The sequence below is a fragment of the Vipera ursinii genome (genome assembly GCF_947247035.1).
Source record: "Vipera ursinii genome assembly, chromosome: 3".
NCBI lineage: Eukaryota > Metazoa > Chordata > Lepidosauria > Squamata > Viperidae > Vipera > Vipera ursinii.
Genome location: NC_139516.1, coordinates 59,365,945 through 59,390,136, shown reverse-complemented (window position 1 = coordinate 59,390,136; position 24,192 = coordinate 59,365,945). Strand labels below are relative to the sequence as shown.

General features: G+C 35.9%; 1 protein-coding gene and 1 long non-coding RNA gene across 2 annotated transcripts in view; both read left to right on the top strand.

Moving 5' to 3' along the window:
- The window catches only part of TRABD2B (TraB domain containing 2B), a gene marked incomplete at both ends in the record, with an annotated part of 243,888 nt that extends 236,660 nt beyond the window's left edge, over positions 1-7,228 (top strand). Inside the window, one exon of the mRNA XM_083359620.1 lies at positions 7,006-7,228. Coding sequence (XP_083215746.1) covers positions 7,006-7,228 — 223 coding nt within the window. The remainder of the gene's footprint in view (positions 1-7,005) is intronic.
- Positions 1-24,192, top strand: part of LOC310638506 — a 609,545-nt gene that overhangs the window by 403,754 nt on the left and 181,599 nt on the right. The gene's annotated exons all lie outside the window — the stretch shown is intronic.

Genomic DNA, 24,192 nt, shown 5'->3' with positions numbered 1-24,192 from the left:
TATGATCTATCAGTAGTTTCAACTACTGGAAAAGGATCATTTCTACATTTCAGTTGTATTAGCACAATCCTACCCAGGCTCACGAGGCTGCACCTGGGCAAGTGATCCAGCATCTGCTCTTGGAGGCCCTGACAGTTTCCTCATAGATATGGTGAATGTAGATAAAACATGCAGGTAAATAATGCAAGAGCATAAACTGACAATGTCTAAATCAGGGCTTTTCAACCAGTGGTACGGGTACCACCTGTGGTACATTGGCACCTGGCAGGTGGTATGTGACCATCCTAGAAAAGTGGTAGAGGGGGAGGGAAATGAGCTGAACCGGTGGCAGCACCACACAAGCTTGAGCGAGAGACGGCTGGAGCTGCAGGGCTGTCAGGGCTCAGTGGAAGCGCAAGGATCAGCACCAGGCTTCAGCTGGAAAACAGCACTGATCCTGGCGCTTCTGCTGAGCCCAGAGGAAGCGCCAATCAACTGGAATGTTGCAGCATCTCCAGGGTCTTGAGATTTACATTCGGATGCTTGGCAACTGATTCATAGTTATGACAGTCACAGTGTCCCAGGGTCATGTGAAGTGACCAAAAACGGCTATAACCACCCAGCAGAGGGGGGGAGGAAATAAAAACCAAACACCCCCACCCCACCCCCGCTGCTAATCCTCAACATAAATGCTCACAACAATGAAAACCTTGGACAGGAGGAAGAGTGCCGCTGGGTGGGCAGGCAGGTGTCTTGCTCGGCTGTGGCTTGGGGGGCACTTTTTTCAGTGCCATTGTAACTTCGAACAATCACTAAGCAAACTGTTGTAAGTCGAGGACTACCTGTACTTCATCACTTTTTTACTTTTTTTTTTATCATCAAGTTTTTGACACCTTGCTAGGCAACTGGTGGTACTCCTAAAAATGGTACAATGAGTGAAAAGGTTGAAAAGCCCTGGTCTAAATCTCTCTTTCCGTGGAAAGCTTTTACTTAAGATTTTTTGCCTTACGTTAATAGTCAAGGCATGCCAAATATATTAATTAAAACTTCTAAATAAATATATTACTTAAACCTTGTAAACAAATATGTTTGAATTGTGAGGTCTCAGTAAAATTTCAGTAAAAATCATGCCAGTAGATTTCTCCCCCCCCCATTATTTTGTCTCCAGAGTAAGCAATTTGCTCAGTCTGACTTTAGTTTTTGTTCCAATTCTGAATCATCCTACACTTCTTGCTTTAAAATATTGGTTATTCGGTTAGGAAAGATTCCTATGAATGTCTAGGAATTGGAAAAATGAGGAAACATTCAGATGTCGTAAAGTGACCTTCATGAAAGCCTTTCTCTATCCTTTCTTTATTAATATTGCATACTAAAAGCCTGGCCTACCCAGCAATACTTTGATAACTTTGTTCCTTTTGTTTACTATCCCAATAATTTATTTATGACTTTGAATCCAAAAAGTGCTTTATCCCCAGATACTCTTTTTACATGTTCCCAAAGTCATGTATAATTGTGGGAGGAGGGCTCTGATCTGTTTACATATTAGTAGCCTTATAGTTTAAACATAATTATTTTAAAACTGATTCACATTTTCCAGAAAGGAAATCAGTATACTATGGGGAAAAGAAAAGCAATACAGAACTCATCATTGTGTGAAATAGATACAGTGAGTTGCAACATATGTTTAAATTTCGGTAGTAGGGTTTTTACAGGGTTTAAAGCATGATGCTTCAGAATATTGCATCTTGTCTCTTCCAACAAGAAGATGATTAAAAGAATGGGACCTACATTCTTTCAAGACATGGAGAACTGCTTCACATATTTCACTACAATGCTTCATCCTCTGGGGCTATCGAGTGTCTTGCAAGTATGGCAACTGGATATGCAGCTAATGTGAAATAAGTTGCATGATTAAGTGATTGAATGAGTGATTGTGTGCCATCAAATCTTAGTGACCACACAGATTAAAGTTCTCCACAACAATCTGTCCCTAACGTTGTCCTTCAGTGGTACACTCATCACCACTATAACTCAGCCTATCCACCTTGCTATTGGTTGTCCTCTTTCCTTTCCTTCCACCTTTCCTACTATTAGAGCATTTTCTAAATGAATGTGTGTAAAAAACTCTTCCAATGAATAAAAAGGATATCATTTCAGTTAGATCTGGGTAATAAGTCAGCATTTTAAAAATTAAATTTTGATCTGTATAACTTAAGGGTTCTCATAATGTTCAGGACCACAACTGCCTGCTATGGGTTTTGTTAGACAAAATAAAGAATAAATAAAATAAAGAACAAAGCCCAAGCTGATGACACTTCCATTTGGCCTGTGTAATCTTGATCAATTTTTCTGGTCCCTCCTAAGCTGTTTGTCCAACCTACTGCAGTAATGCATTTCTTACTGTAGTTTTGAAATGCAAATAACTGAATGCATATGGCAGGTGACAGGACTCACCCACACTGTAGTTTCATATGGTTTGAAATCAAGTTGCTAGTAAGATACGGGTTTCTCTCTTCTGCAGGTTTTCTGCCTTCTTCATTTTGAATAACATTTTTTGGGTGGTGGTGGCGGCAGTACTAATTGGTGAAGGTTTTGCTGTAATTGTTAGTTTTTACAAGATTTCTTTTCTTGTGATAGGTCAACATAGCACCTTTTCATTAATCTTTGTTGCAGACTTAAGTAAATTGAACAAATCTACACAAATACATCTTTTCCTTCTCTTCTATGAGCTGTTGATTATGTTTGCCTGCAAAATGTCCTAAGTTGTGCAAATGTTTAGGGACATCTAATCTTCTTCGATGCTGGCAAACAGCATCTTTATTCTATGGTTGTTCTATGTTTCTTGAGTTCCCCCAAAGAAGGTAGACTCTCTCTATATAAGATCCATATGCATGTTTAACAGTGCTGATGAAAAACAGTAGGTGACAAGTAAGCCGCAGAAGACCACTTGTTACCAGAAATTCTGATGGATCATTTACCGGTAATTTATAAATAGAAATCACTCCATTTATATTCCCCATATTTTCAAGTTCCATTTCCTAGATCAGGGTCACCCACCTTTTGGGCACCAGGGACCGGTTTTATGGAGAGAGGTTTTTTCCCACGGACCGGAAGATGCATGGTTTTGTGTGCTGACTGCATCCCATGGATGGGGCTTTGCTTCTTTGTGCAGACCAGTTGCTGGCATGCCACGGGGACCAGGGGTTGGGGACCCTATCCTAGATGTTCCATAAAACAATATATAAATCTCTTACCTTTTTTGTTGAACACCTAGTTGTGTTTGTAGGGTAAAGCTGCAGGAATCCTATTTTTCTAGCAGATACAGCAACATCAACAAAGCAATTTTATTGAAGTTTATTACCTGTAATGGCTACTAAAAAGGTTTTCATTCTTTCGGAATTCTCTGCTGTGTAATTGTTCTTCATATAAATTTAAGTGTGCAGATAATGTTTGTTTCAGTAATCCTACAGTAGTAGCCAAAATTGTGGAAACCTTTTGGGAAAAGTGTATTTTTGAGGTTTGATGGCTAATAACACCACTTTCTTTTGGAGTAGTACCATAAAATTATATATCAATGGAAAGATAACTTAATTAAGAATGTAATGCAACAAAGTTTGTTGAATTATCTGTACTGTATTCTATGAAAAGTTATAGCCAAATAACCAGAAAAAGGAAGCAGGTTGATATCAGGTAGCTTTCCTTCACCTGATTGTAGCCAATGAGCATGAGTGTTTAGAGAGCCAATCAGGTGTCATCTTGTTTTGGCAATGAGCCAATCAGATCACAGTAGGATTCAGTTATTGATGCCATGTATTGAAGCTGAGAGGAGGCCATTTGTCAGTGTGTTATGTGATTGCTATCAATTTGGTTGGGTTTTTTTGTGTTCTTTCATTTAGTGAGCTTGTAAAACATAATAAAAGTAAAGTAATGGTGCAAGGAGTTGACTGGTTGCCTAGAAAGTGATGTAAAATAGTATTATTAAGGCTACAGTTATAAAGAAATTAAAAGAAAAATTGGTGGAAACTTAACCAAAGGTGGCATTTCTACTATACGCTTTTCCCAAAAGGTTTCCATAATTTTGGCCACTACTACGTATAAGTGAACCTCAGACAAGATTGAAGAGGTTTGCCACCATTGACTAGCTGGAGGAATCCTCCAGAATTGACTAGGAGACTTAAAAATTTTCCTGTAGTTTGAAGCTATGTTTATACTTTAATTTAGCCACTTTCTAGATATAGATCAGGTTTCTCTTGGTTTAAGAAATATAAATAATTGCTTAGTTTTTGATAGGTGTGTCTTCTAAGCCTACTCTGATATTGCAAGTCAGGATTAGGGTTAACCCTAACCACAGTACAGAAGTAAAACACAGGCAAAGGCACCCTCAACCGCGATATAGCTATAAATTGTTGTATAGTTTACATGTAATAAAATTAGCTCTTTTGTACAGCTAGTAAATATGTGGAAGCTCTGTCTTCTTTTTCACCTGACCAATCAATTAATCCACTTGACCCTGCAGGTTCAAAATGTTCAGTGCCCCCTTTTCCAGAAATAAAGGCTTATAGTTTTCTGCCTGTCTGCTTATCTGATCAATGAACCCACTTACTACTTACTACTTTCTGTTATTCTGTCAAATGGTAAAGGGTGGGGTTAGCCCTAAGAAAAGGAACCTTCAACTGCACCAAAACTGGTTATAAGATTTGTTGTTGAGGTGAACTCTTAGATTATTTGGAATGTTACTTCCTAATAATCTAAGAGGAGAATAATACATTGTTTCTTCAAGGTGTGTCCCATTTAAACACTTCTGAGCAACGAACAAGAAGGGAATGTGCTCTTGAAAAATTGGCTTTTTATCAAATTTGCTTTTTACCTAAAGTGTGATGCTGTTGCAAAAAGATAATAATATAGAATACGTACAACTAAGACAGGTGAATACTCCTTAACTACCACATAAGAGAAAGGTAAGAGATCAATGAACAGAACTCCTGTTACAGTAGCAGAATCTGGAGTTTATTTCAATTTTTGTTTCCAAATAGTTGTTTAGCTTCGTATTAATTAACTAGCCTTAAATAACTTCATGGTAAAATAGATTTTGTGTCTGCTTAGGGATGAGACTTGCTCAGTCTGGTGCCTCTCAGAGATGTCAGTCAATTAGGGAATGCAGTTAGGGATGTAGACTTTTTTCATGACAGTCTTAACTATCCAGACTTTGTGCCTATCCAGAATTTCTTCTGCCTTGGCTAGCTGAGAAAAATTGACGGAATAAATGATACATACAAAAAGAGTCTACTCTCAAAGCAGAAACTTGGATGAAAAATGGGGTTGATTTTTCAGAAGACACTGGATCGACTGTGGTGATAAGTCATAGCAAATGGTATTATGAAGACATGTTCCCAAAATGTTACAAAAAGAATCAAAGCATTTTTGGGAGGTGGAAAAAAGGGCAAAAGGGAGAGTTAATGTTGTTATACATTGTCTGAGGACCACACACGCATTTCATGAAAAACCATATTTTTCAGCCACATCACCCTGAGCAGTTGTAGCAACTTCAGAATTGTTTTGCTTTTTATTACAAAGAATGATCTATCATTTCCTGACAGACTGTTTTTAATAAGGATGAAATTCGTGTTGCCAAATTTTTAAAAAAACTTCTCACATCTTTAATTCATTAGAATGGAGATGGAATAATCATTCCAAGCATATGCTTCAAAGGTTATTAGATTTTTCAAGGCATTCACCCCTCTGCAGTTGTCTGAGACAGTAAATCTAAGCACCAGTTTTTCTCAGTAGAGACTATCTTTTAAATATATGGTATTTTCATTTTCATAATCTAGCTAACGGGGAGGGGGAGGAATCACTGCAAAGAATGTTATTTAAATAAGAACAAACCTTAAACAGGCAGACCTGCCTGTCGTCTATTGAAAGGTATGGGGTCCTGTTCATCTATCTCAAAAATAATAATGTTAGTGACCCCACATGATAGTTTTAGATACCACCAGAAGTTTGAAAAGCTATGTTAAGAAAAACTTGGTGTTTTCTTGGGCAAAATCTAAAACCAATCCACTTTCCATTGGAAATGCCAAGTAGTCAATATCCTAACCGTAAAAAATGCAAGTAGAAGAATAGGGACCACTATGGTGGGAAGGTAACAGCGTTCCGTGCGCCTTTGGCGTCTAGTCATGCCGGCCACATGACCACGGAGACGTCCTCGGACAAGCGCTGGCTCTTCGGCTTTGAAACGGAAATGAGCACCGGCCCCTAGAGTCAGAAACGACTAGCACGCATGTGCGGGGGAACCTTTACCTTTACCTTATTTCTTTTATGACCTATCTTGTTTCTTAATTCATCTTTTTACTCTGAAGTTCTTCCCAAATGCATTGTTCAAATCTTTTCCGTATCCCTCTTGTAGTATTTGTTGAGGGGAAGGGACTATTATTCAAGTAAACACTACCGAGATACAGCAACTTCTATTAACGATTGTTAGAGTTTATTTATGGAATTAAAAAATACCCCACCATTATTGCAAATGAAGTGCAAAATGAAGATTATTTCATGCCAGGCAGAAGGCAAAATCTAGCAGAGTTTCATTGGTCTCAAAAACAACTAAGCAACATTGAACCTGATTAGAAAATAGATAGACTTGATTTGAACCACTAGCAAAACCAGATCTGTAGATAACATCAGGTAGGCAGAAAAACCTGCTGGAAGAAGAACCTTGCCCACTGTTGCCAGAAAACTATCTCAGTCAGCAGGAGTTGAGTTCAGCTAAAGGATGACTTTTTCCATTACCATAGCAGAACGTATTGTTTATTTCTATCTTAAACATAAAAAATGCTATTTCTTATATGGCCCCTTTCCCGTGGCAACTGTGAGGGAAAAGGTAATTACTTTTCTTCAAAAATAAGACTCTTTATTTATTTGTATCAGTTTTTATCAAAATGTGATGAATATCTGAAATATTAGCTACCTTTCCCAATTCATATGAATAGAGTTAAGTGAATAATATTTTCTTCACGTGTTCTTTTCTAGCACAACCACCATGCCTTCTGATATGAGAATAACAAATGGACTCATCTCTGTCAACCCATCGATTTGGTTCTCAAACCAGGTGGACCAACAGCCACACCCAGACCTTGTATTCCACTATCATCTCAAAAGTTGTGCCCTTGAAAGCACCATAGCATCAGCTTTCATTGTCTCTGTCCTCGCAGCAATGGCTTCCGTTCTTTTGGATCTACTGAATCCTTCCTGACAAAAGAAGGTCTTTGAAGTGCAATATCAAACAAAAGAAAGCAGATAACATTCATCTGATAATATATCTTCTCAATTCCTTGCTTTATCTGGGCCTTTCAAGCAAAGAAGTGCTAGCACTACTAACTGGTATAAGACTTTCTTGCCCAGATGGGTTTTTTTAAACACTAAAGCTTTATTTTGTACATTAACTTAACATCTTCTTTTTGTAGAAGGATCTTTTATTTCCCATACTGCTATGGGGTGTGTAAAATATATGTGTTTCATATATATACAGTATATATATATATATATATATATATATATATATATATATATATATATATATATATATGTATATGTATATGTATATGTATATGTATATGTATATGTATATGTATATGTATATGTATATGTATATGTATATGTATATGTATATATATAAAGAAAAAGTAATGTATTTATTGAACTGGCATTTTACCCTTGCAAAACATTAATGCCATCATTCAACTGATAAAACAGCATAATGTTGTGGGTATTCCAGCACAGAGGTTCCAGGGTTATGGTTTCATGGATTGTTTAAATTACCTATTACTGTCTATTACCTGTTGTAGTTTGAAGCCAAGGAACTTTCATACTCTACTATTTTCTGGGTCAGTAGAAAGAAGCTAAATTATTTTCACATGCTTCTGGATGAGACAGAATAGTTTAACTAATTGCCTTAAGATAATTACGGGCAATAATTACTAATAGACATGCTTCTTTTATTCTACAGATATATTTTATGTTATCTTCAAATGTAAAAGATGTTTCATCTAAGAAATAATTATATGAAAATTGTCTTTCTTTTTTCCCATGTTTTCCTTTTCCAGAGTTTTTAAATCTTTCCTATGCAGCCAGCACAGCTAGAAACATGTTTTTTTCTTTAAAACTAAAATAGAAACTGTGATTATTCAGAGAAACAAATAAAGAATAAGGCTAGTGATAATTTATTTTCTCTTTCCTCTGTCACCTTTTGCAAATTCCAGTTCAATTAGTTCTTGCCACTGTTTTTAGTACTCCAAAGTATATTTTCCTTTTACATTCAAATTTACAAATTATGGTTTACTCTTATTCTCTGCTTAAACATGTGAACTACCTAAGGCTTGAAGGATTAGGGTGAAATTCAAAATTTATAGTAATTCTGCATCATTTTATAAATTTACTTCTTTTAAAGTAGCCTGATCATTTCTTCATTATTACCTCCCTTTTGATCCTGCAAAGATTCCCAAAGAAAATTTCCACAGATCCCTAAGTTGAAGAAGACTTGTTTGTGTGGATGTTACATTCCTTAGCAGACCTTGTGAACAGCGTGGTTCCCAATACAGCAAACATTTCATTCATTGGTAGTTGCAAGAATGGTCAATAAAGTTGTAATGCATAGTTCCAAAGGACAGTAGTCAGGCAAATCATTTCATATGTTGATCAACATAGAGTTTAAGCAGTCTACTAATAATGCATGGAAAAAAAAGTAATACTCATTCATATATTATTCAAAATCAGACATCCTGTCTGATGGCCATCCTGATATTTGTTTGCAAAATTGCGGATTTAGAATAGTCTGATTTCAAAATTAAGGATCGGAATGGGAGCAGAAAGTTCCCCAAAGGACCTCCATTTCCATCGCCCCAAATCTCCAAAGGTCTAAAACTATGCTGCTAAAGCTTGGCCATTCTGCAGCTGAATTTAAGCAACTTGCTCGTCAGAGGCCTGCCGGACCCCTATCGCTCCTACCATTCTCTCACCCTGAAACACAAAAAAGCCCCCCCCCCAAATGTGATTCTGTCCCTTTTGGTGATACTGACTTCCTATCGCTATAAAAACAATTTGGCATACAATCTAGTACCCGTGTGAAAAGTGTACTGCAGGATGACAAACTTGCCAAGACAATCTGGGGTAACCTTAAGTATTTCAAATTTTCCATGCCCATTCTGTAATATATCACTGAAGCAGGTGTAGGTGGTGGGAAACAAATCTATTCCTCTCCTTTTTTAATCCTTCATTATAATTGTCAGTGTTAGAACTGATAGTATGGATATTTTTTCCACATTATTCTTTGATTCAGTTATAATTCATGCAACAATAATGTGTCTTAAAAATATGAATTTGCCAAGGTAGGAAGATGTAGCAATACTTCAAAAAAAACCCAACAACACTAGAATTCCCAAATCAAGATTGGCAGCTGTATTATTTTCCACCCAGAAAATAATACTTTATACTACATGACTTAATCTTCCAGGTCATTCTTGTTTATCTAAACTTTAGCCAACTGTACAATAAACTACAATTTTGAACAAAGAATTGACATACAGTAGATAGGGTTTTGCAGGGACGCGGTGGCTCAGTGGGTTAGGATGCTGAGCTTGTCGATCAGAAGGTCGGCAGTTTGGCGGGTCGAATCCCGAGTGCCGCGTAACAGAGTGAGCGCCTGTTACTCGTCCCAGCTTCTGCCAACCTAGCAGTTCGAAAGCACGTAAAAATGCAAGTAGAAAACTAGGGACCACTACGGTGGGAAGGTAACAGCGTTCCGTGCTCCTTTGGCGTCTAGTCATGCCGGCCACATGACCACGGAGATGTCCTCGGACAAGCGCTGGCTCTTCGGCTTTGAAACGGAGATGAGCACCGGCCCCTAGAGTTGGAAACGACTAGCACGCATGTGCGGGGGAACCTTTACCTTTACCTTTTAGATAGGGTTTAAAACAGTATGCTTTGGGATGCTGATATACAATTTTGATTATCTGAGAAATTGTATCTTAAAAGAATGGCATTACTTTTTAGTTAATTAAAACTCCATTCCCTAATCCACAATAAAACTGGGATGTTTATATTCTGAAAATATAAGGAGAACAGTATCAGGAAAAACAAGAAAACCTGACTCTTCTGAATGCTTAGAAATAATATTTTTCAAGTATATTAAAATAATTTAAATTATTCCTGTTTCCCATGACTTCGTATGTTTTCAGAAAAGACAAAAACATGATCCATTCATTTTTAAAAAAGCAATATTCATCCTACTCTGAAATGAGCAAGCAGATGGTTGTTTGTGTTGTTTTCTCCAGGACATAAAGCAAAATGTTAAAGAGAGGGGTTTACTCTTGTGAAAATTTTGGACATAGCTGACACAGAATTCAGCATTCTGTTTTACCTTATGAAAGATCTGTGATAATTTGTTGACAAAGATCCATTTTCCAAACATTCTTGAGGTATTTTGGTCCGCTTATTGAAAACATGCTTTTGAAAATTTTATTCCTAGTTTTGTTCTTTCACATGCTTATAAACATAAAGTCTCTCTGTCTCACCCACCCACACAGACACAAATTCTAAATCTGAACTGAAAAGTAAGCTAATTAATTTAGTGGGACTTACTCCTAGGAATCTGTGTTTTCCATTGGAAATTGGAAGATGGTACCAATGACAGGCAGAAGAATTTAATGAAGAACTTTTGATTTCTTCAAGCAACTACATCAATCAGTGAAGGGAATCATGCTTGGGTTTTCTTTATTTGTTTGTTTTTAATAGAATCTTGGGATCCACCAAACAGTAGCAAGTATAAAATTTTCTGGGAAAATTAAATGATACCAATTTAATTATTTTAAAACATCAGGAGGGAGAGGGAGTTGTCATCTCCAAAATGTGGGTGAGATTAGAATAAAAAAACATTTTGACCTCAACTGAACCAAAACCCAACTAGATTTAAGCCATTTCTTATTTTCAGAAAATACATATTGGATTGCGAGATTATAAATCAGACTTCTCTAATTCCACATGTGTTGACCTTTCAGTAAGCAATTATGGAACCAGGTTAGAAAGGAATTCTATAAAGAAATTACTTACAAATATCTCTTATAAATTAGATAATTACACTTGCATTAAAAAAAATAAAGAGTGGTTTAGGTACCTCTTTGTCCCCATCTTGCCAAGATTTATTTAGCTAACTTAAATCAAATATTTTGGGGGAAAAATTCAACTGAAAAAATAAGATCTCTCCCTTCCCCGCCCCCTCTCCTAGTGTGAGTTTCAGTGTGTGTTGCACAAGTAGAGTAAATTGATCTGTTCCTTGAACAGATGATAATTGCTGATAATTATTTTTAATGAGTATGTGTTGTATTGCTTGTTTTGAGATGCTGTTGATTTTAAATTCAAACCTAAGGCACATGGGCTAAAGTTTCATAAACAGCCCTAATATGAAAGAGTCTCTTATAGTAAAATAAAATAATGCTTGGATGTTTTTTCTTCCTTTTTACATCTTAAAATACCAAAGTAAAACAGCCATATACATATTTAAATTATTTCTACTGCCTTTTGTTAAGTGCCTTTCTGGAAAACTATCTTAAAAATTGTGATTTTGAATAAGACAAATCAAGTGCATTATAAATATTCTTTGCACAAGTGTCTAAATTTTATCCTTAATTTTTTTTCAACTGTTCAGATAGCAAATTTTGACTCATTATTATTTCCTTTTGTATAATCAATGTGATTGTTTTCACTGTTGTAAGTTCTTTTCAAATTTTCTAAACTATTTTAGCATATTAAGCTCTGCTGTGTCCCCAATGTTTTATTACACCATCAAAATCCACCTTTAAAAAAAAATCAGCTTTCAGCTCTTACACCTAAGAATGACAAAAACAATATTGGTGTGATTTTTTCTCATTCTCTCATGTTTTGTAATTGTTATGAGATTAATGATAAAAAAGATGCTTTCTAACATTATTTTGTCAAAATATTTTTGTAATATATAAATAAAAATTGCTATGAATTCACAGCATAGTAAAGGTGACTATCGTGCTACTGTTCTTCTTTTCCCCTTTTAAGATGCATGTATTTTATTCAAACAACTTGCCTTAATATCAGGAATCACTGAATTATCATTTAGAAAAAAATATTGTAAAATATACAATGCAAATTATATATAATTCAGCTTTGAATGGCTATGCAAGGTAATAGTTACATGACCTTCATGCCCCCAGGCTCAAGCCTGACTTCAGATTGGTAACTGAATTTAAGTGGTTACAGAAGACATTAGTCAATCCATAAACAGAAAATGGTGACATCATGAGAGGGCCTCCTCAGGGTGCCACCGGTCAGAGAATGTCGTCTGGCGGTGCCCAGGGGGAGGTCCTTCTCTGTGGGTGCACCAGATTTGTGGAACCGTTTATCGGTTGAGCTCTGGATGGCGCCCAACCTTCTCTCCTTCCGACGGGATCTTAAGACCTACTTGTTTGAACAAGCCGGCCTGGCCTGATGGGTTTTGGGTTTTATTACTGCTTTTAACGTATTTTAACTTATTGTTTTAAGGTATTGGGCACTTTGTTTAATCTTTTCTTAATTTTTATATTCTTGTATTAGTATTTATTGCCCTGTTCACTGCCCTGAGTCCTTCGGGAGAAGGGCGGTATACAAATAAAATTATTATTATTATTATTAAATTATTATTTACTTTATTAAGGAAGTAAAATAAAATACCAGGATCAGGGGCCTCAGCAGCCAACAACTGACCATCGGCATTCTAGACAACTCATGCAGTCAGTATCCTGACCTTTTTATCCTTCTTGAAATTTTGTGTCATAGACCTAGTTTGCCTATGGATGAGCAAATTCTGGCAACCAATTCTAGTCACGTTTATGCAAAAAAATGTGAATGCATGTGTCACCCCAATTTTTTACTAATCCAATGCCAGCTTTCCTACATGGAGTGCAATGATTGGAGCAGAAAATTATTCCTATAATTGATTATACATTCTTAGCCATAACAATGCACCTCATATAATTGCAGGAATGGAAATTCCATTTTGGGTGCATCGAATTTGCATATCCTTATTAAGTTCTACATTTTTTAAATAAACAGGAAAACAAATCTGAAAAAGGCTTGAGTTAATTAAGCTTTGAATTAACTCCTGGATTTTTTCTTTTCTTTTCCAGTTCTGGTTCAATTTGATGAATGAAAAATTGCTAGAAAAATTCTCTTAGAGAAGAATTATGGATAAATTCTAATGGATAGAATGTGGTGTCCTTGGACTTAATTATAATGTAACCAAAGAGTGTGAGCATATGAAGATTTATTAAATTTATTTATTAAAATACACAATCATAAATCAAAGCAAGACAAAAGGGTGAGCAAAGACTATAAAATACAAAAAATCAATTAAATCTATTTATATGCAAAAGTAAACATACTTAGAGTATGGTCAATTTGAGTAACTTTGTTGTTGCAAAGTTTGGACACCATTCTAGAAATCTCCTAATGTTTAGAAAGTAATGCTTTTTGCCATGTGATATTGGTCTGGTAACCTATGATAATGGGAAGTTAACTCTACCCTCCAAAGTTGACAAATAGGCACTTCAAAAGTATAAATACTACTCTCCCAACTTGGAAATCTGAACAGACACATAAATGTTCTTGATGTGGAATGCCATTTAGTCGTCCCAGTAACCATTGTAACCATCTAAGCTTGACTGTGAAAATTTGCACAAGATAAATAGATGGTAAACAAATATTGAGGGATGGTAAAGAGACTGAGAGATCATTGTTGTGGAGATATAAAATATTAATTTTGTTTCTATTCCTACTGGGGTCATAGATTCTGTGCTTGAGCTCTGAACGGGCCTAAAATAGATACAAGTTGAAGGCTTGATCCACCATAAACCATTTCAGCTGTCATTTGTTTCTTCTAAGGCTTTTGATGTCTATTTGGGCCAAAGATCCACTCCACAAAAATTTTCTTAAGTTAATGCTTCAGCCAGCAAAAATATAACCAGTCCTAGACAGAAATGTATACAATCATCATTCCAGTGGCCTGCAGTCTCTATAGTTTCCCAGGGCAATATCATTATCTAGCCCATTGTTCTTTTTTCACTACTAATGTTACCAATCTAATGAGGGAAAATCCTGCCTCTGAGAAATCAATTGAAAATTTATGTATCCTCTGAGAAATGCTAAGAAGACATCCTCCTAATTCAGCTGCCAAAAAGCTTGATGGAGAATTTTGAAAGACTATTTGTTTGAAATTCAATGTGTTGACAGATTTTATCAAAGAGTTGCTTTTTAGCAACTCTTTGTGAGGATTGTATTCCAACTATCTCCTGAGTTAACACTTCAATAACTCATTTCACAAGCTATTCAAGCAATGTCAACAGAAAAGCACAGCAAAATGCAACTGAATTGTCATCTTGCCCAAAAGAAGAAGAAAAAAAAGGGAGGGGAAGGCAAATGAGAAATTACTTTTAAAAAGAGTACATTTATTTCTGAATTAATTAATCACTTCTGAGTCCTGGAAAACGCTGTCTCAAAAGTTTCCCTAGGAGAGTTTCCTTGTTCATAAAATGGCTACTACAGTTGAGTGATCAGCCACAGGGTACCCATTTATTAGAAGAGAAATTGCTGAGGATGGTCCCTGCCACTTCCTTTAGCAACTCTTTCCACTCCAGCTGGTGGGCACATTTCCAAACAAAGCACTGGGTTGTAACTACCCAATATTTTTACTTTCTAGGAATGCCATGTGGGGCTCTAAAGCATTCTTTAAAAGTAAGGATGAAGCTGATGTTTTATTTGAAAAAGTCTACATTTGTTTTTAATTAAAGTATCAATAACCCTCCCTTCGTCCAGTGCGCTCCCACAGGGAGGGTCTTCTCAGGGTGCCACTGGTAAGAGATTGCCGGCGGACGACACCCAGGGATAGGGCCTTCTCAGTGGGTGCGCCTGCCCTCTGGAACCAGCTGCCAGTGGAGCTTAGGACTGCCCCCGACCTCCATTCATTCCGCCGGGACCTGAAGACCTGGCTCTTCGAGCTCTCTGGCCCAGGCTGAGAATTTTAATTTTAATTTTAACTGGGGTTTTATTTGTTCAGGGACGGATATAATTTCTTTTTAATTGTTTTTAACTTTTGTATTTTTGTTTTTAATCACCCTGTAAAACGCCCTGAGTCCTTCGGGAAAGGGCGGTATATAAATGTAATAAAATAAATAAAATAAATAAATAACAAAATTAGAATAAAGAGATTCATGGACATCAAAAGAATTTCCTCACTAGTGTCCGTTTAACATCAAGTTATCAACTGTTATTATGAAGAAACACAGAAACTGATCTAAACTTTGAAAGACCTATGCAGCTTCATAATTTAAGGATTTAGCTTGACTGAATCTAGCCAGGTACTAAGACTGGCAAGAGACACCTTCCTAAAGATATCAACATGTAAGAGGTCCATTAGTTAGACACATTGGAGAACATCTCTTCTTTTGTGATGCTCCCTAGCGATGAACTAGTTCATGAGATGCACATGTTCCCCACTTCTTCCATCTCCAAAGAGAAGCTCAAAGTCTTCCTATCCATCCAGGCTTTTTCATTTTATATTATTAAACTTTTTACAGTTTTGTAAAGTTTAAGTGTTCTGTAAGTATAAAGGGGAAGAAAATAGATAAAAGAATACTAATTAATACATAAAATGTCAGCTAGGTTACAAGCTGAAAGAGAGAAAGGACAGGTATTTTGTGAATGCATATCAGTTATTTGGAATCTTTGTTATCGGAAATAAGGACTCCATACTATTTTTAATTTATTTCAAATGGCACTAATGTCTGATTTTAATAAAGTGTTAGAACCACCAATCCATAGCTGAAACAGAAAACCTTCCTCAAAACTGACTAGGTGCCCTCAATTACCATGATACAAACAGTTATGATACAAACCATGTCATAAAAGAGGACTATAAGTATACTGTTACCTCAAGCATGTGAAAACTTTTTGAGGCCTCTGTGTTAAAGAACTAAATGTTTATAGTCACTCTGAACCCTGCTGATTTTTTTTGAAAGAATTAATATGGTAAACAGATTTATTCACATTCGAACTCTGTGATCATATATACATAAAATTATGTATGGTGTGAGAGAATATTTTTTTCTATACATTAATTTGAGGTTTTTTTCCCTAAACCATGTGTTTTTGATATTCAACAAAAATATTTCTCTAAAGGCATCGTGTGCACTTTTGTAAAAAATAATATGAGGCAGTAAACTCAGCAGAGAGTTAAGAAAACTGACAATGATGTTTGTTGTACTCAGCTAAAGCAGAAATTGCCAAATTTTTAATATCATTAGAGCAGCCTCACTTACAAAGAATGGAAAAAGGTTTTCTAACATTTCAGATTTAGGGTAGGATGTGGGGCTGTTTTAAACAATTCATGTTAGATTTATATATATATATATATACATAACACAAGCTGATTATGATTTAAAATTATATTTTCACTTTTAACCATAAATTAACATAGTTATGGTTCCTAAAAGGCAGGCTGATGTCTGAAAAACAGTACAGCTTAGCGTTGTAAATAATGTTATAAATAAAACAAATATTATTGTAAAGCATCTAACATTCACAACTAGAGCTTCTGAGAATTAACAGGGGAAGCATTATACATTAATAAAAGTTTTATGAACTTTAAACATTTTTTCTGTGAACCGGGACATGTGTATGAAACAACAACAAAGATCAAAAAATGAATTTCATCATTTTAGTTCAAGTGGTTCTGCTGAACACGTTGGCTATAATGGAAAATACACATTCAACTTTAGCATCAGCTTATTCTCTTAGGTCATGCTCAACGTAAGTAAGAGATATTATGATATTAGAAATCAGGTAGGTAGGGGGGAAAATGCCATAAACCTCAAGTTTGATTTCCCTGTGTGACTCATAACTATGGGAACATGATGTGGCTATATTGTCATGTCAGTGACAATAGTTTGCAATATTCCTAGAACTTTTTCAAATAATATGTCCTGGTATTCTGATCGCTTGGGTATTCTCTGCATGGATGAAATTATGACTCAATTTGTTTGTGGGAAGCAGAATCTGAAAATTAGTACCATCTGATTGAAACAGATATCTGAAGGATGGTGACAGACTAAAAAGGAAGACCCAAAAGAACTAAATTTTGACTGAATAAGGCAGAGGGCTCAGGAGTGCCAAAACCACAAGGAGGCAGTCATAATTTCAATATTAATTCCAATGTGTCTTAAGTGTTTTCAGGAAAACAATACACACATTCCAGCAGCATCATTGTCTCCTTAGGACAAGGCAGAAATGCCTATAATGAAATGCAGCAGAGAAAATGCAAGTTTCACTAGCAATATTTCACTAACTCGGTGGAGTGAAACAATGTACTTTGGTTTCACTAATGGGATTTCTGAATGGTGTAGCATGACATTTCAAACAATAGGCTCTCAGAGATACAGCAAAGTATTTTTGAGTTAGTAGACTTCCCTTGTAGTAACCTAGCCTATCTCGTAAAGGAATTAGATGAAAAAAGTCCTTTGAAGAGGCACGATATGATGATGAAAAGAGAGGTCCTTCATATCTTTTGATCATGGCTTTGAAGTGCCAGTATTATGAAATATTATTAGGATCTTTAACTAGGTCCTGAATAGAGTATGGTAAAGATAATTCCAATAAAACACCAAACTTTTATTTTATTGTTATTAATTTATATGTTGTATGTATTCAATCTCTTTTAAAATCCCCTTATTTTTATTACTGGTAGTCCCTGCTTACCGATTGTCTCAGTTAGCGTTGACAGTGTTATATATATATATATATATATATATATATATATATATATATATATATATATATATATATATATATATGTCAAATGCTTTTTAACTATTTTTAAATTACCTTGCTAGGCCCCAAACATGGGACAAATCTTTATTTCCTGTGTCAGCCTATCCTGAAGGCCATCGACAGGCAGTAGTCACACCGGTGACAGGTCATATTTGTGTAAATTTTAAATTGCTAACAAAGAATTATCTCCCTTAATTCTTTGTTAGCAATTTAAAATTTACATATTTACATATATAAAATTTACATATTTACATATATATGTAATTTACATAAATATGTAAATATATATATATATATATATATACTTTGCGTCAAAGCCTCACATTAATGACCATCAAAGTGTCTCACAGTCATGTGATCAACATTCATGTGTTTTGCAACTGGCTTGCGACAAGTAAAGTTAACGGAGAGGGCAGAAGTAAAATTGTAAATCATAGTCATGTGGTGTTTCATTTAGTGACCACAGTGCTTTGCTTAAGAACCAAAGAGAAATGAGTTCATAAGCCTGTCTTGGTCACATGATTTTCAAACTAATGATTGCTATGCTTAATAACTGAGTAGTCAGTTTTAATTGTGTACATTGAGCTATGACTGACTATCTGTATTAAAACATGCTAGGTTAATGAAATAAATAATGCTTTATTCATTCATTCATTTATAATGTATTGTCCTTTTAAGTCACCAAGAAAAAAAACAATATACATTTATTTCTGTGTTTATAAATATTCTCTTTTCCTGAAGGCACCCATATTGGCATATATTACATTCAAAATCAAGAATAGGTTAAATGGGGAAAAAAATAAACAGTGACAAATTATACAAATTCAGCCTCGAGATCAATAGCATGAAGTATATCTCAACAAATTGTTAAAAATATTAGGGGAACAAGAATGTTGTTAGTTTATTTTATTAATATGCTAACGCACATCTGTTGTTTTAAAAAAGTATTATCTTCTTCAGTATTCTCTTCTTTATTTCAGTTACCTATGAGAGAAGAAGTCTCTTAATATACTGTTTATCATGCCCTTCCTTATAGCCTCCTGCTAAATTGGCTGGCTCTTCTTGCTCATATCTTAATTACCTTTGACTGGGTCTACTGGGCTGTCTTGGGAGACCATCCAGGAGAGTTGATCCAGAATTCAGCAGTGTGGGTAGTAGGGCTTTTACTAGAGAGTATCTCATTAAAGCCCACTATAGGTTTCTGGTGGTCACCTCTACATGGCAAACAATGGGATTATTTCAGGACCACTTTCTCCCAAGGATATTTGCCTATCTCATACATTCCAGTAGAAGGGTACATTCTGAGCCCTTCATGTTACCTTTTAAAGTTTCAATCATGGGAATAGAGAAGTAAAAGTAGAAAAAAAATAAATTTGGAGGAGCATTGGCTAACCTTATACTTTATCAGAGGCCTCTTCTCCTTTAAAATATTAGTTTATCAAACAAGTTCATTTCATATCAAAAGCCTCTGGCTTGAGTTCGATTCCCGATCAATGCATTGACACTTTATTGGAGTCTTCTTGACAAAAAAAAAGTGGGTTGCCACTTTCTTCTTCCAAGAAATTTCTTTCAACTTCCAGATTAGCCTATAACTAAGGGCTAACTAGGTCTAACACTGCTTAGTTTTTGGAGATCCACCAAAATAACATCAGATTGCCCCCTATGTGAGAACCTCTTCATATGGACATAATTTCCTTTAAGTCCTCAGTTTAAGTAACACCAGCTGCCTGCAATTAGTGCAGGTTCGAGTCCCACCAGGCTCAAGGTTGACTCAGCCTTCCATCCTTCCGAGGTAGGTAAAATGAGGACCTAGATTGTTGGGGGCAATAAGCTGACTTTGTAAAAATGCCACTTGGGAGGGGCTGAAAGCCCTAATAAGCAGGCATATACATAGAATGAAGGCTATTGTTAAGCACATTGATTTGTGCTTCTTAGATTGTAAGCCGCCCTGAGTCTTCAGAGAAGAGCGGGATATAAATGGGATTTTTTTAAAAAAAGTAATCAAGTATCTAACATATTCTGGGAGTGTCTTTTGAAGTGGAGACAAGTAAAATGTGTTATTGTGATCAAAATATCAACTGCCAATAACATACCCCATGCAAATATCCATCTTAATCCCTTCAGCTCCTTTTAATAGTGTCACTGCTGCTGCAGCAGCTTATGTTGCTACAGCTACTATTGCCACACACATGCAACCATTTGAAATGTATACATGGCTAGAAAGATGGTGGTTGTTCCATAGTTAAGCATGACAGCCCATAGGAAACTAGTGGGCAAGGACAACCATCTAATTATACTACTGTCTTTTAGGGAGCAAGAGGCCCAAGAAAAGAAATTGCTTGAACTGTGTATGATTTGAAGCTACTATACATATCAATAATTATTTGGATATATCCAGTGGCGTAGCGTGGGGGGTGCAGGGGGGCCGGCCGCACCGGGCGCAACATCTGGGGGGGCGCGCTCGCACTGAGCTGCTCAGGGAGCCCCAAGGGCTGCACAGAGTTGGCTTGGCTCCGCTCTCGAGCTGCTCTTTCTTGCAAAGCGAAATGAGTCTGGCAGGTGAGATGGGCGGCCACATAAACTGAATAAAATAAATAGAAGCGGCCAACTCTCTGCCCAGGCTCAGGCCAACCGCAAGCGCCCCGCAGGCGCCCTGGCAGGTTTGGCCGAGTGAAGACGGACCCGCTGGCCGGCCGGCCTAGCTTCGTGCGCATGCGTGGCTTTATTTAGCGGGGCTCACGTGTGAGCTTGAATGCAGCGGCTCTTGCAGGTCGGAGCCCCGCCCAGCCGCCCTCGAGAGGGACCCGGAAGCATCCCGCATGCGCGCGACTCTTCTTGGAAAGTCTACGCTGCTGCGGGGCGCGTCTTTTCAGCAGTGCCGTGACGTCACCGCCCGCCCGCCCCTCTATTTCCGCTTCCAGTTGCCTTGCCCCGGGTGCTGACAACCCACGCTATGCCACTGGATATATCTGCTAAATAGATAATTTCCCAGCAATATATATCTGTCATTTTCTGTGTGTATCATTAATCAGAGACCATATATAAGAACAATATGAAACAAAAAGAAAAGAAAGGAAATAGCTAATGTAGTCTTCTTAATTTGAACTGACGTAGGATTAAGTGGGCTTTGTTAATATTATTATCCATAATTCTAAAAGCCATTTCTGTGCTGTGGAAAAGCTGTTATACAAGTCTTTGTGTTATTGTTGAAAAGAAGTTGAGGAGTCAAAACAAAAGCTCCTCATTTTGCATAAAATGCTGAGGAATATTGCACAGGACCCATTAACTGACAGAAGCATTGAACAGTCTCAGAATTGCTAAAAGCTGTTGACACTAAAGGACACATAAGGTGTACCTGGAAATTCACTTAATTCTATCTCAAAGATCAGCCTAGGAAGATAAACAATAAAATCTTGAATCAGGGTTCACTTGTTACTGATTTCATGGATATGTTGATGCAATTTTCTTCTTTATTTTTTTTACTTTCCAATCTGTGTTACACCTGTGTTGTTTCCAGATGTCAAATCTTAAATTTCCAGATAATGACATTCAAGTGTAAACAAGGTCTAACTCTGCTTAGCTTTTGAAGAACAAAATCAGTTTTATAGATGAAATATTTATTTGACAGACAAGTAATTAATTCTATCCATTTCATTTTTTTAATCTTTTGTTTTTCTCCTGGCTCTATCATCTGGCTTCCAGCAAATGATAGATAGATGATAGATGATACATAACACACACACACACACACACACACACACACACACACACATGCACACATATTTATAGAGAGAGACAGAGATACAGACAATAGATGATAGATAGATAGATAGATAGATAGATGATGATGATAGATAGATAGATAGATAGATAGATAGATAGATAGATAGATAGAGACAGACAGACAGACAGACAGACAGACAGACAGACAGATAGATGGATGATAGACAATCAGACAAATTTGACATCTCCATACTTTATACCAAGGTATTTTTGTGACCTTGGGAGCCGCAACAATTACTACCACTGAAGCCTAATTATGAAGAAAAAATCTACACTCACAGACCCCAAAGTGCAGGGGGAGAGGACCCCAAAGCGCACTCATATACATGACATTGCTTTGCACATTTCACATTACTGTCCAACTTGCTATGAACCTCTCTCAAAATTATATACAATGCTGATAAGTTGCTTACCCATCATAAAAGGTAAGGCTGATATTCAGCCATCACACTGCGATGCAAAGTGATCTTCAAAATTGTGCAAATGAGTTTTGGACCTACATCCAAATATTTAAATGTGTTCTTCATGCCAACATTTAAAATTATCATCATCATCATCATCATCATCTTGATCCATGTGCATACAAGGGCAATATCTTCAAAGTATTATGGCCCTATAGGCCATATTTCATTTCAGTATCATTTTCATTGGCCTGATAAGTTTTGTAGGTTTCAGCTGTTTAATCCATATAGATTGGCAACTACAGGAAAAAGTGTGCATTTCCCAGAACATTTGAATTAACTCCCTCTTTTCAGATTTCAGTGAGTGCTTTTCTCTTGAGCTTCCCCATCTCTTGGGTTCTCTCTGTATAACTACAAAACTCCCCAATGCTACAAATAATGACTAAATGGAGTTTTAGCACAAAGTGTAATTTTCTACGTTCTTTTCAATCATCATCTTAATTTCTTGATTTCCACTAAACCTTCTTTGCTTTAAATTGCAGCATTTCAGAATGGTGGTGAAGAGCAAAGTTTCTTATAAAGCTAGAGTTATCCAATAATAATATAAAGGCATTTCTTCCCTAGTTTGATACTTAGTCCTTCAATTCTCATAGCATGTTATTAACTTCAAAAGGACCTATTATAGGCATACCCAACATTTGGATGAAATGATATTGCTTTGTTTTGTCCACTCCATCTCTGCCCAGATATTAAAACTGATATTGCTATTTTCATTGTGGCATTTTTAAAACTCCTACAATGGATGAATTGAAAAACCTTTTTATAAAAGCAATGGGCTGTTCTTCAATGAGAGCTTTCACTCAAACCTTAACATTAAATTGATGCCCTAGAATACAAACATAAGAGTAAATAATAAATGTCTATTGAAAACAATTCCTAGTATGTGTTTATGTGGTTAAGGTACTAAAACACAAGCAGCTTTATGTTAATTTCAAATTTCATCCTAGTTCAATTTTTGGCTAGTTAATGTGCTGTGACCTAGAATTAGACAGGAGAACTGGATTTAATTTCAATAAACAAACTCTTCCAATCTAACTCTTAAGTATGCCTACAGTTCAAAAATATAACTGGGATTAAATTCTTGGCAATTCAGTGAGACTAATAATCTGTTTCACTGGGTTTTAGTACTATGCATATGACTTGAATATACTGTAGTGGCATTACCTACCCTATTTTTTATTCAATGTTTTACACCTCAAAATAATAAGGTTCAAAACTGCAGTATATAAAACTCTAGTATAAGTGTATTTTATTTAGTTCAGTAAAACTTATTTTTACATAAAATGTATAGTAACTGTAATTTTTAGATAATATTAGAGGACCCAAATACCCCAATTTAAGATTTTCTAAGCCTAATCCATCCAAACCAACAAAACAAAATTACCTATCTTTGTATAATATTCTGTTGAACTGAAGGTGGATCATTTCAAAATTGGTATAATCATATTTGATGCCATATAGGTCATGATTTGGTTCAGTAATACCAATTATTAGAATGATAATGACTATTATTAAATTATGAGAACTCTCAATTATTTACAAAGCTAGTATCATTATTGCAGGAAGACTGATTAATTGCTATACAAAAAGGAAGATATATTTATTAAACGTGAGAAATTAACTATTTGTCCATTATTTCTATTCTACAGAAAGGTATAGAATATATAGTTAATATGTTGTTCATGCTCTGTTTAAAACTGAAGATGTCAAACACAGGACAAAAGCTAACACAATGATGCTTACATCCAACGATGCACAATTAATTAAATACCCTTTCTACTAAGTAAAGTTTTAACATTTACACTGAAATCAAGATTAAATCCAGATTTTATTTAAAGTAGAGCAAAATCTTTCCTGTTAAACTTAAAACCATACCTAATTAAGCACTTGATTTTATTTTCAAGCAAAACAGAACTGCCCTGAGGCTTTAAAACATATGGCAGGATATAAATTGGGGGGGGGGAGGAGGAAACCATGTTATCTATTTATGGGATACAAACAGCTTTCACATGGTGCTGCAACACAGCATAGAAAGCTTTTTTTTTTTTTTGATCAATTATGATAACATAATGTTAATCAAATCAATGTGTGA